Source organism: Nycticebus coucang, chromosome 23, assembly GCF_027406575.1.
Source record: "Nycticebus coucang isolate mNycCou1 chromosome 23, mNycCou1.pri, whole genome shotgun sequence".
In the NCBI taxonomy this organism is placed as follows: Eukaryota; Metazoa; Chordata; class Mammalia; order Primates; family Lorisidae; genus Nycticebus; species Nycticebus coucang.
This window is the reverse complement of record NC_069802.1, coordinates 37,050,214-37,064,796: the sequence shown is the minus strand read 5'-3', so window position 1 is coordinate 37,064,796 and position 14,583 is coordinate 37,050,214. Positions and strand designations below refer to the sequence as shown.

The following is a 14,583-nucleotide window of genomic DNA, read 5'->3' as shown; positions in this document are numbered from 1 at the left end:
TAGGTGATTCTCTTGTCTCTGCCTCTGAATAGCTGGGACTATAGATGCCCGCTACAATGCCTGGCTATTTTTTGTTGCAGTTTCGCCAGAGCTGGGTTCAAACCCACCACCTTCAGTATATGTGGCCAGCGCCCTACTCACTGAGCCATAGGTGCTGCCCTTTTTATGCTTTTGGACTCACTGGGTTCTTGCAGTTTAGTTATGTCTGAAATTATAGTTGTGACCAGCTTCCTTTCATGTGCCTTGTTTAGCAGGCCATTAGAAGTCCTAAATTGTGGTGGTGTCCATAGTTCAGTGGGTGGGGCACTGGCCACGTATACTGAGGCTGGCGGGTTTGAACCCGGCTAGGGCCAGCTAAAACAACAATGACAGCTGCAACAACAACAAAAAAATAGCTGGGCATTATGGTAGACGCCTGTAGTCCCAGTTACTTGGGAGGCTAAGGCAAGATAATTGCTTAAACCCAGGAGTTCGAGGTTGCTGTGAGCTATGACACCACAGCACTCCAGCCAGGATGACAGCTTGAGACTCTGTCTCAAAAAAGAAAAAGTCCTAAATTTTGAGTAGGCCCCTATAGGGATGAGGGAAGAACAATAACCAGGATGAGAACTCACATTTATGAATTCTGTTCTAACATGCAGTACTTATTTGGAGACAAGGTGTCTCTCTGTTGCCTGGGCACAAGGATGCTGGCATTGGTCTAGCTCACAGCAACCTCAAACTCCTGGGTTCAAGTGATCCTTTTGCCTCAGCCTCCTTAGTAGTTGGGATTATAGGCATGTGCCACCACCCCCAAATAATTTTTTTATTTTTTGTCTCTATATGGCTCAGATTGGTCTCAGATTCCTAGCCTCAAGCAGTCTTCCCACCTTGGACTCCCAAAGTGCTAGGATTATAAGCTTGAGCTACTATGCCCTGCCTGTAATAAATTATTTAATTTTCACAACAAACCTGTGATTACTAGGATTACTATGTCTGTTCTCAGTGATTAAGTGACTCACGCAAAGTTACACAGCTAGTACCTGTCTGACCCAGAAATCCAAAAGGAATAGAATTAGAGAATAGTATTCTGAGAATGAGTCCAGAACAGTCAGATTTCATTTATTTATTTATTTTGGCTGGGGCTGGGTTTGAACCCACCACCTCTGGTATTTGGGGCCGGCGCCCTACTTGTTTGAGCCACAGGCGCCACCCAACAGTCAGATTTTAAACTGTCAAGTTAGGGGCAGCTCCTTGTGCAAATGGAATGGGGCTGTCCAGCAGTGGCTGGCAGAGGTGGGACTCAGACCCACATGGATTTTGACTCTAAAGCTACATCCTTCCCAGTCTCACAGATCATTCTTCTCAGTCACTCGGGGACACTATTTGGGATGAGTAGAAGAGAAGTTTCATTTATCAAGTTCTCTTGTCTTTTTTTTTTGTAGAGACAGAGTCTCACTTTATCGCCCTCAATAGAGTGCTGTGCGTCTCAGCTCACAGCAACCTCCAACTCCCGGGCTTAGGCAATTCTCTTGCCTAAGCCTCCCGAGTAGCTGGAACTACAGGCACCCACCACAACACCTGGCTATTTTTTGTTGCAGTTTGGCTGGGGCCAGGCTTAAACCTGCTACCCTCAATATATGGGGCCGGCACCCTACCCACGGAGCCACAGGCGCCGCCCTCTCTTCCTTTTTTCTTTACCTCTCCTAAAGAAATATGTACATAGCAAGGGAGGTCATTAAAAAGAAAGATATAGGGGTGGCGCCTGTGGCTCAGTGTGTAGGGTGCCAGCCCCATATACTGAGGGTGGGTTCGAACCTGGCCCTGACCAAAACTGGAAAAAAAAAAAATAGCTGGGTGTTGTGGCAGGCGCCTGTTACTCGGGAGACTGAGGCAAGAGAATCACCTTAAGCCCAAAAGCTGGAGGTTGCTGTGAGCTGTGAGGCCATGGCACTCTACCAAGGGTGACAGAGTGAAACTCTGTCTTTTAAAGAAAAAAACAAAGAAAGAAAGACATAATTTAAAAATTGATGATGGTGGGTACAGCAGATACAGTGGAGGGAGGGATGCAGGGTGCGTCTGTGGCTGGCGTCAAGCTCTGCTTTGTGTTGCCAGAGCACAGTGTTACAGGCCGGCTAACTCCCAGTGAACAAGAGCTCATGGGCTCACAGTGCGGCAGACGAGGAAGTCCAGCTCAAGGTGCTGTCCACCTAACAGGAAGACTCCAAGGCACAAAATCAAATATAAACAGTTTATGTAATCAGAGTTAAGCTGGGGATACGCTTTTAAGTTTCTTGGAGAGTGCTTTGCTCCACCAGCCTTCATTGCAAGCAGGTTTTTTTTTATTTGGTGCATGTCACCATGCCCAGCTAATTTTTAAGTTTTTTGTAGAGATGGGGTCTTGCTGTGAGGCCCAGGCTGATCTCAAACTCCTGGCTTCAAGTAATCCTCCCACCTTGGCCTCCCAGAGTGCTGGGATTAGAGGTGTGAGCCACCATGCCTGGCCACAGAGTTTTTTAAAGGCAAAGGGAACAAGCAATAGGCTAACACAAAGTCGTTCATGGGGAGATAACATTGGTGATTGGCTATTCATTGTTGAACTATAGGGTATGAGGTATGGTGTCCAGCATGTGGCATTTTGTGGCTATTGGCCTTAGTCTACAGTTCACACAGAAAGTGGCTTCAGGAGGTAATTATTTAGTTCAAGGGGGAGTGAGACGTGACTGCTGTTGTATTTATTTTATTTATTTATTTATTTATTTATTTTTGGCCGGAGCTGGGTTTGAACCCGCCACCTCTGGCATATGGGGCTGGCGCCCTACTCCATTGAGCCACAGGCACCACTCTATTTATTTATTTTTTTGAGACAGAGTCATACTTTGTCATCCATGGTAGAGTGCTGTGGCATCATAGCTCACAGCATCCTCAAACTCTTGAGCTCAAGCAATTCTCTTGACTTAGCCTCCTGAGTAGCTGGGTCTATAAGCGCCCTCCACAATGCCCAGCTATTTTTTTTTTTAGAGACTGGGTCTCGCTCTTGCTCAGGCTGGTCTCGAATCTGTAAGCTCAGAGCAATCCACCGGCCTCAACCTCCCAGAGTGCTAGGATTACAGGCGTGAGCCACCTTTCCCGGCTCTGCTATTGTTTTTATTTATTTATTTATTTATTTTGCGGCAGAGTCTCACTATGTCACCCTCGGTAGAGTGCCATGGACTCACCTCTCACAGCAACCTCAAACTCTTTTTTTTTTTTTTTTTTTTTTTTTTTTTTGTAGAGACAGAGTTTCACTTTATTGCCCTCGGTAGAGTGCCGTGGCGTCACACAGCTCACAGCAACCTCCAACTCCTGGGCTTAGGCGATTCTCCTGCCTCAGCCTCCCGAGTAGCTGGGATTACAGGCGCCCGCCACAATGCCCGGCTATTTTTTTTGTTGTTGCAGTTTGGCCGGGGCTGGGTTTGAACCCGCCACCCTCGGTATATGGGGCCGGCGCCCTGCTCACTGAGCCACAGGCGCTGCCCCAACCTCAAACTCTTGGGTTTAAGCAATTGTCTTGCCTTAGCCTCCCAAGTAGTTGGGACTACAGGTGCCTGCCACATGCCCAGCTATTTGTTGTTGTTGTTGTTGTTATTGTCATTATTGTTGAGCAGGCCCAGGATGAGTTCAAACTGCCAGCCCTGGTGTATGTAGCCAGCTGAGCTACGGGTGCCGAGCCATGCTGTTGTACACCTTTCTGGGTTCACATTCCTGATATGAAAAGCTCTTCTTTCCCAGTGCCAGTTTCTGGCAAAGCCTTCTTGCTGTATCATCATGCTGTGGAAGGGTGGAGAGAGAGAAGAGAGTGCGTGTGTGCATGCCCCTGCCTGCCGAGGGGGTGAGCCCACTCCCAAGACAACAGGATACAGGCATTAGTCCCTTCACAGGACAGAGCCTCCTAAATACCTTTCAAAGGTGTTTCTAGTATTCTCACAATGGCAATTAAATTTCAACATGAGCTTTGGAGAGGATAGATATCACACCAGAGCCCTTGATAATAGAGGTATTTGTGGGCTAGCTGGAGGTGTATCTGGAAAGCTTGTTTTTTTTCTTATTGTCAGCTGTGTGCCACTTTTCTCTACCTGATTGCCCTGTCCTTGTGCATTCCTAAAATAAATAAATAAAGAAAGAAGGTGGCGCCTGTGGCTCTGAGTAGGGCACCGGCCCCATATACTGAGGGTGGGGGGGTTCAAGCCCGGCCAAATGGCAACAAAAAAATAGCTGGGCTTTGCAGCAGGTGCCTGTAGTCCCAGCTACTCGGGAGGCTGAGGCAAGAGAATCACCTAAGCCCAAGAACTGGAGGTTGCTGTGAGCTGTGACAGCACGGCACTCTACTGAGGGTGACAAAGTGAGACTGTCTGTAAAAAAAATAAATAAATAAAATAAAGATTCACATCATCATTGTAGTTTTTCTTATTATCTTTTCCTTAAAAGCAGCAACAAAACTCTTTCTTTTTCATAGCACTTAAGAGAACTCCTCAAAGACACTTACTCAGATTTCAACAACCCAGAATGTCCAAAGTAGCTAAAAGTGAGGCAAGACTGTGTGTGTTCACTCTTGGACTTCTTGATCCTGTCACTCAGACCTTCTTAGTTTTCCTCTCAGGATTCCCAAATATTAAAATATAGCCAGGGCTTGGCACCCATAGCACAATGGTTAGGGTGCCAGCCACATCCACCAGGGCTGGCAGATTCGAGCTTGGCCTGGGCCTGCTAAACAACAATGGCAACAACAACAAAAAAACAGCTGGGCATTGTGGCAGGGACCTATAATCCCAGCTAGTTGGGAGGCTGAGGCAAGAGAATCACTTAAGCCCAAGAGTCTGAGGTTGCTGTGAGTTATGACGCCACAGCACTCTACCGAGGGTGACAGAGTGAGACTCTCAAAAATAAATAAAAATAGGGTGGCGCCTGTGGCTCAAGGAGTAGGGCACCGGTCCCATATGCCGGAGGTGGCGGGTTCAAACCCAGCCCCGGCCAAAAACCACAAAAAATATATATATATATAAATAAATAAAATAAAATAAAATATAGTCAAATTTGTATTGACAATCACAGTGGTTCTTGCCTATAATCTAGCACTTTGGGAGGCCAAGGCAGGAGGATTGCTTGAGTCCAGGAGTTGCAGACCAGCCTGAGAAATAGCAAAACCCCATCTCTTTAAAAAAATTTAAAAATTAGGGGGGTGTAGTGGTGTGTGCCTGTAGTTCCCACTACTTGGGAGGCTCAGGCAGGAGGATCACTTGAACCCAGGAGTTTGGGGTTACAGTGAGCTATGCTTGCACCACTGCACTCTATTCCTGGTGACAGCAAAACCCTGTTCAAAAATAAATAAAATAACCATAACCAAAACCAAGTGGCAGTTTTCCCAGAAATGCAAAATTGGTTCTATAGCTGAAAATCAATTAATATAAGATATCATATCAATAAAATAAAGGACACAAAACCACATGATTATAGACAAAAAGCATTTGACAAAATTTATACTCCTTCATAGTAAAGGCACTAACAAACTGGGGTGGAAAGAAACTTGTTCAGCCTGATAAAGGTTATCTGTGAAATACCCACAGCTAAGATCATTCTTAAATTTAAAGATGCTTTAAATACTGGATGCTTTCCTCCAAGATTAAGAAAAAGACAAGGGGCTGTGCCCATAGCTCAGTGGGTAGGGTGCCAATGGGTTCAAACCCGGCCCGGGCCTGCTAAACAGTGATGCCTGCAACAAAAAAATAGCTGGACATTGTGGCGGGTGCCTGTAGTACCAGCTACTTGGGAGGCTGAGGCAAAGAATTGCTTAGCCTAAGAGTTGGAGGTTGCTGTGAGCTGTGACTCCACGGCACTCTGAGCTGTGACTCCACGGCACTCTACCAAGGGCAACATAGTAAGATTCTGTCTCAATGAAAAAAAGAATAAGATGAGGTTGTCTGCTCTCACCGCTTCTGTCAACTGGAGGTTTGACCGGAAGTTCTAGATAGAGCATCTAGGCAAGAAAAAGAAATAAAAGTTGTTCAGATTGGAAAGCAATAAGTAAAACTCTATTTGCAGATGACATCTTCTATATAGAAAATCCTAAGGAATACACACAAAGAAAAAACTGTTAGAACAAGTTCAGCAAAGTTTCAATTCTAAATCACTATACAAAATTCAGTTGTATTCCTATGTACTAGCAATTAAACTTCAAAAAAAGAAATCAAGAAAGCAACTCTATTTACATACTTTTGAAATACTTAAGAATAAATGTGATAAAAGAAAGGCAACACTTATACTCTGAAAACTAGAAAGTATTTAAAAAATTAAAGAAGACCTAAATGAAAGGGAAGACATCCCTTATTCATGGATAAAAAGACTTAACTATTGCTAAGATCATTTCCCTCAACACTTCTCAATATCAAAATTTACTGCAAAGCTACAGTATCAAGACCATAGCATGCTTACTGTCAATTGATTTTTGATAGGTGAAAGAATAGTCTTTTCAACAAAAGATGCTGGAATAGCTGTATATCCACATGCAAAGAATCAAACACCCGCCTCACACCATGAACAAAAAATGCCAAACATATGGAGATCTACATGTAGCAGCCAAAACTAGTTTACAGGAAAGCACAGGTGTAACTCCTCAATACCTTGAAATTAGGCAGTGATTTCTTAGATATGACACCTGAGGCACAAGCAGCAAAAGGAAAAAATAGATAAATTTGACTTCAAAACTTTTTTTTTGAGACAGAGTCTTACTATGTTGCCCTCAGTAGAGTGCCTCACTGAGTGTTACAGCTCACAGCAACCTCCAACTCTTGGGCTTAAGTGATTGTCTTTCCTTAGCCTCTCAATAGCTGGGACTACAGGCACCTGCCATAATGGCTTTTTTTTTTAGAGACAGAATCTCACTTTGCTGCCGTCTGTAGAGTGCTATAGTGTCATAGCTCACAGCAACCTCCAGCTCTTGGGCTTAGGCGATTCTTTTGCCTCAGCCTCCCAAGTAGTTGGGACTACAGGTGCCCGTCACAACACCCTGCTGTTTTTTTTGTTGCAGTTTGGCTGGGGCCAGGTTCAAACCCGCCACCCTTGGTATATGGGGTCCACAACCTACTCACTGAGCCACAGGCGCTGCCCCTGGCTATTTTTTGTTGCAGTTGTCATTGTTTAGCTGGCCCTGGGCCAGTTTCAAACCCGTCAGCCTCGGTGTTTTTGGCTGGCGCTGTAACCACTGTGCTATGGGCGCTGCGCCCAAAACTTTTTTTTTGAGACAGTCTCACTTTGTCACCCTTGGTAGAATGCTGTGGAGTCATAGCTCACAGCAACCTCAAACTCTTGGGCTCAAGTGATCCTTACTGCTAAAGCCTCCGGAGTAACTGGGATGATAGGCACCCCTCACAACGCTGTGCTAATACCCAGCTAGGTTTTTTCTTTTCTTTTCTTTTTTTTTTTTTTTTTTTTTTGCAGTTTTTGGCCAGGTCTGGGTTTGAACCCGCCACCTCCGGCATATGGGACCAGCGCCTTTCTCCTTTGAGTCACAGGCGCCGCCCTAGATTTTTTCTATTTTTAGTAAAGACAGGGTCCCGCTCTTGCTCAGGCTAGTCTCAAATTTCTGAGCTCCAGTGCAGTACTAGGATTACAGATGTGAGCCACGGCGCCATTCCGGACTTCAAAACTTAAAACTGTGCTTCAAGGGCGGTGCCTATGGCTCAGTCGGTAGGGCGCCGGCCCCATATACCGAGGGTGGCGGGTTCAAACCCGGCCCCTGCTGAACTGCAACCAAAAAATAGCTGGGCGTTGTGGTGGGTGCCTGTAGTCCCAGCTACTTGGGAGGCTGAGGTAAGAGAATCGCTTAAGCCCAGGAGTTGGAAGTTGCTGTGAGCTGTGTGATGCCATGGCACTCTACCGAGGGCCATAAAGTGAGACTCTGTCTCTACAAAAAAAAAAAAACAAAAAACTGTGCTTCAAACACCACCATCAAGAAAGTGAAAAGAGGCCGGGTATGGTGGCTCATGCCTACAATCCTAGCACTCTGAGAGGCTGACGCAGGCATATTGCTTGAGCTCTGGAGTTCAAGACCAGCCTGAGCAAGAATGAGACCCCTTCTCTAAAAAAATAGCCAAGCTTTGGGTGGCGCCTATGGCTCAGTGGGTAGGGTGCTGGCCCCATATACTTAGGGTGGCGGGTTCAAACCTGGCTGGGCCCGACCAAACTGCAACAAAAAAATAGCCGGGCATTGTGGCAGGCGCCTGTAGTCCCAGCTACTCAGGAGGCTGAGGCAGGAGAATTGCCTAAGCCCAGAAGTTGGAGGTTGTTGTGAGCTGTGACGCCACAGCACTCTACCGAGGGTGATTAAAGTAAGACTCCGTCTCCAAAAATAAATAAATAGATAAATAAATAATAGCCAAGTGTTGTGTTAGGCACCTATAGTCCCAGCTACTCAGGAGGCTGAGCAAGAAGATCATTTAAGCCCAAGAGTTTGAGGTTGCTCTGAGCTACAATGCCATGGCACTCAACCCCAGGGCGACTGAGTGACACTCTGTCTCAAAAAAAAGAGAGAAAGAAAAAAGGGGGGGGGCTCGGAGCCTGTAGGTCAGTGAGTAGGGCGCTGGCCACATACACCAAAGCTGGTGAGTTCGAGCTGGCCTAGGCCTGCTAAACAACAATAACAACTGCAACCAAAAAAAAAAAAAAAAATAGCCGGGTGTTGTGGTCCCAGCTGCTTAGGAGGCTGAGGCAAGAGAATTGCTTAAGCACAGGAGTTGGAGGTTGCTGAGAGCTGTGACACCATAGCACTCGGCTGAGGGCAACATAGTGAGACACTGTATAAGAAAAAAAAAAAAAAAGTGAAAAGATAATGTACAGAATGGGAAAAAATATTTGCAAGTGAAATACCTGGTAAAGGTCTAACCAGAATGTATAAAAAGCTCTTATAACTCTACAATAAAAAGACAGACCCCCCCCTTTTTTAAAATAGGAAAGTAAATGCATTTTTTTAAATAAGCAAATTTCTTGAAGAGCTACCCTTCACTCCCTCATCACTACTGGACTATCCTGTGTCTAAAAAGAAGGCACCGGCTCAGCGCCAGTAGTGCAGTGGTTACGGTGCCAACCATATACACCAAGGGTTGTGGGTTTGAACTTGGCCCCAGCCAACTAGACAATGGCAACAAAAAAATAACTGAATGTTGTGGAGGGTGCCTCTAGTCCCAGCTATATGGGCGGCTGAGGCAAGAGAATCGCTTACAACCAAGAGTTGAGGTTGCTGTGAGCTGTGATGCCACAGCACTCTACCCAGAGCGACATAGTGAGACTCTGTCTCAAAAAAAAAAAAAAATCATTCTGCAATGCATTTCTTGTTTCTAATTACAAGTTAAGTGAATAGCGGAATATATTCTAGGTCTTTATTTTTTTCCTTGAATCTGGACAATGGGTTTTGTCATGCATTTTCTTTTTCCAGAATCCTCTGGATCAGGGTTAAAGAGAGTGGGAGCAGGTATCAGGGCACTGTGAGTGGGAATGCAAAGTGGCAGAACCTCTTTGGAGGGCAGTTTCACAATGAATATTAACACTAAAAATGCACATATCCTTTGAGCTAGTAATTATATTTTTAGGAATCTACCATTTAGGAAGACAGTATACCAAGGTGTCCACAGCAGGTTGTTTGCTGTGGGAAGATTGGCTACCAGAATGTTCACTGGGGCAGGTAAACCCAAATTCTGGAAATCCAGGCAGCCATTAGCAATGTGGCTTCTCCTTAAGTGTTAGCACATGATTACAAAACCATACATGTACTTTTTCCCACTCATGGGGGAAAAGAAAGTGTGTTCCTGGGAGAGGGGTATATGTGTGTGTATAAGTGTGTGATTTTTAATTTTTAATTGTGATTTTAAAACCGCATATGGTAGGCTGGGCATGGTGGCTCATGCCTCTAGGCCCAGCACTCTGGGAGGCCAAGGCAGGTGAATTACTTGAGCTCAGGAGGTTGAGAACAGTTTGAGACCAGCTTGAGCAACAGTGAGACCCTGTCTCTACTAAAAATAGAAAAAGCAACCAGGTGTTGCGGTTGGTGCCTGTAGTCCCAGCTACTCTGGAGGCTGAGGCCAGAGGATCACTTGAGCTCAAGAGTTTGAGGTTGCTGTGAGCTATGACACCATGGCACTCTACCCAGGGCAACCAAATGAGACACTGTCTCAAAAATAATAATAAAATGAAAATATATATATGTATGTATATATATATAGTAAAAATGTATCACCCTCACCATCTCTGAGCTCAGTGCTATGAAGGTTGTTGACATCATCATACAGCTGATTTCTAGAACTTTTTCATCTCACAAAACTGAAACCCTATGCCCATTAAACAGCAGCTCCTCAGCTCCCTTTCTCCAACCCCCGGGACACCATTCCACTCTCTGTCTCTGTGAATGTGACTCCTCCAGGGGCCTTGTGAGTGGAATCTTGCAGGGTCTGGGCCCTGTGACCAGCTTGTCTGCTCAGTGCAGCGTCTGCCGGCTCCTCTGTGCTAGAGAGTGTGGCAGGGCTTCCTTCCTTCCTGAGGCTGAATCATATCCCGCTGTACAGGTGCTGCATTTTCTTCATTCACCCACCCATGGACACCTCTGCAGTGGACACAGGCATACACATACTTTTGGAGGCCCTGCTTCCCATTCTGTGTCTGTTCTGACACCTACAGGAGCAGTGCTGAACTCTGAGGATGGGGCTGGGCTAGAGGTGCAGGTGGCACTTTGATTTTTCTTTTATAAACTGGATGTTTTTATTTTTTTACATTAAGCATTAGGTTCTGTTTGTGATTAGCAGATTATGAAATAACTGATTGTGGCTATTCGGTTTGTACTGTATTAAAAGAATGCAGTCCTCTTACCAGAGGTAACTCCCCACGTGGTGAGAGAGTGCAGGGCGCAGCTGCTGAAGGACCCTTCCAAGACAGTTTTTGAGGAACTCACCAGGTAAGGGGCTCAGGCCCAGCCCTGCATGTGTTATCCAGAGCTAACCCCAAGATGGGCCTTATAGAAGTTTCTCTGCATGAGAGAGGTTCTAACCCGGGTACCATTGACCCTTGAACAATGTGAGAGTCAGGGCATCTGTAGTCTTTGCTACTCGGGAATGAAAAATCTGTGTATGACTTTATAATTTTTGACTCTCCCCAAATTTAATTACTAATAGTCTACAATTGACCAGAAGCCTTATCAACAGCATAAACACACATGATTATATACTGTAATTATTACTGTGTTGATTAACACATATGTATTATATACTGTATTCTTATGATAAGAGACAATAAAAAATTATTAAGAAACTCACAAGGAAGACAATATATTCACTATTCATTAAATGGAAGCAGATCATTATAAAGGTCTTTATCCTCATCATTTTCATGTTGAATAGACTGAGGAGGAGGAAAAGGAAGGGCTTGGTTTTGCCATCTCAGTGGTGGAAGAAAACCCCTCTAATAGTGAACTCACACAGCTCAAATTCATATTTTTTAAAGGTCAACTATACTTTTCACATTAAAACTATTGTGTTCTCTAGGAAGAGATGAATGAAGAATACTACTTCTGTGTAAACGGCATCTGAGACAGGCCACACTATTGGGCCCCAGTATGCAGTGTCCCTGTGATAGTCCCAGGCCTTCTCTACTCAGCTTCTAAAATGCTTGTCTAGGTTGAAAGGATTCCCCCCTTTTTTTTTTTTTTTTTTTTTGAGACAGAGCCTCAAGCTGTCACCCTGGGTAGAGTGCTGTGGCATAATAGCTCACAGCAACCTCAAGCTCCTGGGCTTAAACGATTCTCCTGCCTCTGCCTCCCAAGTAGCTAGGACTACAGGCACCACCACAACACCTGGCTTTGTTGTTGTTGTTGCAGCCATCATTGTTGTTTGGCAGCCAGAGCTGGATTCGAACCTGCCAGCTCAGGTGTATGTGGGTGGAGCCTTAGCCGCTTGAACCACAGGCGCCAAGCCTCCCCCAATTTTTTTTAGACCTAGGCACTCACTGAAAATATCTTTTCTTTGTACCTTTGCAGTGTGGAGGAAAATTTTAGGTAGCGTTCTCAACTTTCCTAATGCCGTGACCCTTTAATATAGTTCCTCTTATGTTGTGATGACCCCCAACCATAAAATTATTTTCGTTGCTACTTCATAGCTGTAATGAATATACTGTTATGAATTGTAATGTAAATATCTGATATGCAGGATGTATTTTCATTGGTCGTGACCCACAGGTGGAGAACGGCTGTTTTAAGGCAAAGCACTTTGAATGAAGACTCCTGTGTACACCACAAGGAAGGGTGCTCCACATATGTCATGTTCTGTGTATTTATATAGTCACTCACAGACTTCACAGATGAGGAAACTGAGACCCAAGGACAAGTTTGTCCTTTACTCTGAGAGCAATTAAAGGGACATACTTATTGTGTGTGGGGGGGGCAGGGGTTTAGAGGCAGAGTCTCACTCTGTCACCTGGGCTAGAGTGCAGTGGTGTCATTATAGCTCACCACAGCCTTGAACTCCTGGGCTCAAGCAGTCCTCCTGCCTCAGCCTCCTCAGCAGCTGGGACTACAGATGCTACCAGCATGCCTGACACATTTTTTTTTTGGTAGATATGGTGTCTCACTATGTTGCCCAAGCTGGTCTTAAACTCCTGGGCTTCAGGAATCCTCTGGCTTTGACTTCTCAAAGGGTTGGGATTACAGGTGTGACCCACTAGGCCCACCCAGAATTGCATTTTTGACTCATGTGCTAACACGTTTAAAGCTCTTTCTTGGGGGTGGTGCCTGTGTCTCAGTGGGTAGGACACCAGCCCCATATACCAAGGGGGGTAGGTTCGAACCTGGCTCTGGTCAGCTAAAACAGCAATGAATGACAACTGCAACAACAACAACAAAAGCTGGGCGTTGTGCCGGGCGCCTGTAGTCCCAGCTACTTGGGAGGCTGAGGCAAGAGAATTGCTTAAGCCCAAGAGTTGGAGGTTGCTGTGAGCTGTGACGTCACAGTACTCTACTGAGGGTGACAAAGTGAGACTCTGTCTCAAAAAAAAAAAAAAAAAAAAGATTTGGGCGGCACCTGTGGCTCAAGGAGTAGGGTGCCAGTCCCATATGCCGGAGGTGGTGGGTTCAAAACCAGCCCGGCCAAAAATCACAAAAAAAAAAAAAAGATTTTACAACCTTGTTTTAGGGGGCTCTCACCACTTCAAGAGGCCAAGGAGAGAGGATCACATGAGCCTAGGAGTTCAAGACCAGCCTGTGCAACATAGCGAGGGTCTGTCTCTACAAAAAAATTTTTTTAATTAGCCAGGTGTGGCAGAGAGAGAGACTCTGTCTCTAAAAAAGAATAATAAGTAAATAAATGAATAAGGCCAGGTGTGGGGGCTCATACTATAATCCCAGCCCTTTGGGAGGCTGAGGCAAAAGGATAACTTGAGGTCAGGAGTTTGAGATCAGCCTGGCCAACATAGCAAGCCCCCCCCCCACCTTTCTAATAAATAAATAAATGTATAACCTCATCTTAGATTTATCTTGATATTTTCAGTGGGAGTCCAGATAATAGGGAGTTCAAAATATTAATAATTTATTAAGGGTCCTTATGTGCTGGGCACTGTCCTGGGCACTTGGATACATCAGCGAGTATAATGAACATTTCCCATCTTCACGCAGTGTGCGTGTAGCTTGCCCAGGACTCTGCAGCTGGAGTGTGGTGGTGCTGGGGCTGGGACTTGTGATACTTTAATAACTTGGCTACATTTAAAATACAAACCAAGGCTTTCTTTCTCTCCATGGCTTCCTCTTGAGGAATAGGACCCCGCACCCTAGGAGCTGAGGGGCTTAGATGCCTGCTCCCTTCAGTGGGACATTCAATGAGCAGCTACATCCCGCAGATAAATGGTCTGCGCCTCAGCTTTCTCCTAGTCAGGTGTGTAGCCCTGGACGAGAATCCTTCCCTGTGCCCCCAGCCTCCCTCTCTGAAAACGGATTAGAGAAAATGTTTTCAATTTCCAGTCATGTTTTGTTTGTTCTTATTGGATATTCATTAATGGAATTCTAGTGTTTGTGATTTTAACTTCCTGTGCAGAAAGATGCTAGCTCTATTTGATAGCTTCTCTGGTGTGGGAAACAAGACAGGCATGGCCTTGGATCTCTGGTTACTAGTTTTGGGGAATTGTGTTAAGAATCACAATTCCTCCTTCCTTCATCTGGGACGTCGGAGAATCCAGGAGGGGCTCCCGTGTGGCCAGTCTTTCAGCCCAGATCTTTGTTTCACAATCCCTGACCTGGGTGTGCCCCAAACTTTCTTGCCTGTGCTGAATGAAACTTGACAGTAATGCATGTGTGAAAGAGTTAATCACTTGCTGCTCAATCTGTACATAACAATCATGTATGTAAAGTAACCCCAGGAGGCAGGTGTGGTTATTGTCCCCGTTTTACAGGAGAAACAGAGGCCATAGAGGTTGGGTACCTTACCTCAGGTACCTCAGCCAGTGAGTGCCCTTGACCTCTCTGCTCCCTTCCAGTGACCCTGTGCTCCAGCTTGCACGTGGGAGGCACATTGATGACAGAGCACTGGCACCCTCACATCACAA

General features: G+C 45.4%; 1 protein-coding gene across 13 annotated transcripts in view; it reads left to right on the top strand.

The window, feature by feature from the left end:
* The window catches only part of GRK4 (G protein-coupled receptor kinase 4), a 59,152-nt gene that overhangs the window by 10,433 nt on the left and 34,136 nt on the right, over positions 1-14,583 (top strand). For 11 of the 13 annotated variants that reach the window (XM_053577964.1, XM_053577972.1, XM_053577963.1 and 8 more), the window contains one exon: positions 10,854-10,954. The exons of the other annotated variants lie outside the window; for them this stretch is intronic. In XM_053577964.1, the coding sequence (XP_053433939.1) occupies positions 10,854-10,954 (101 nt within the window). The remainder of the gene's footprint in view (positions 1-10,853; positions 10,955-14,583) is intronic. 13 annotated transcript variants of the gene reach the window in all.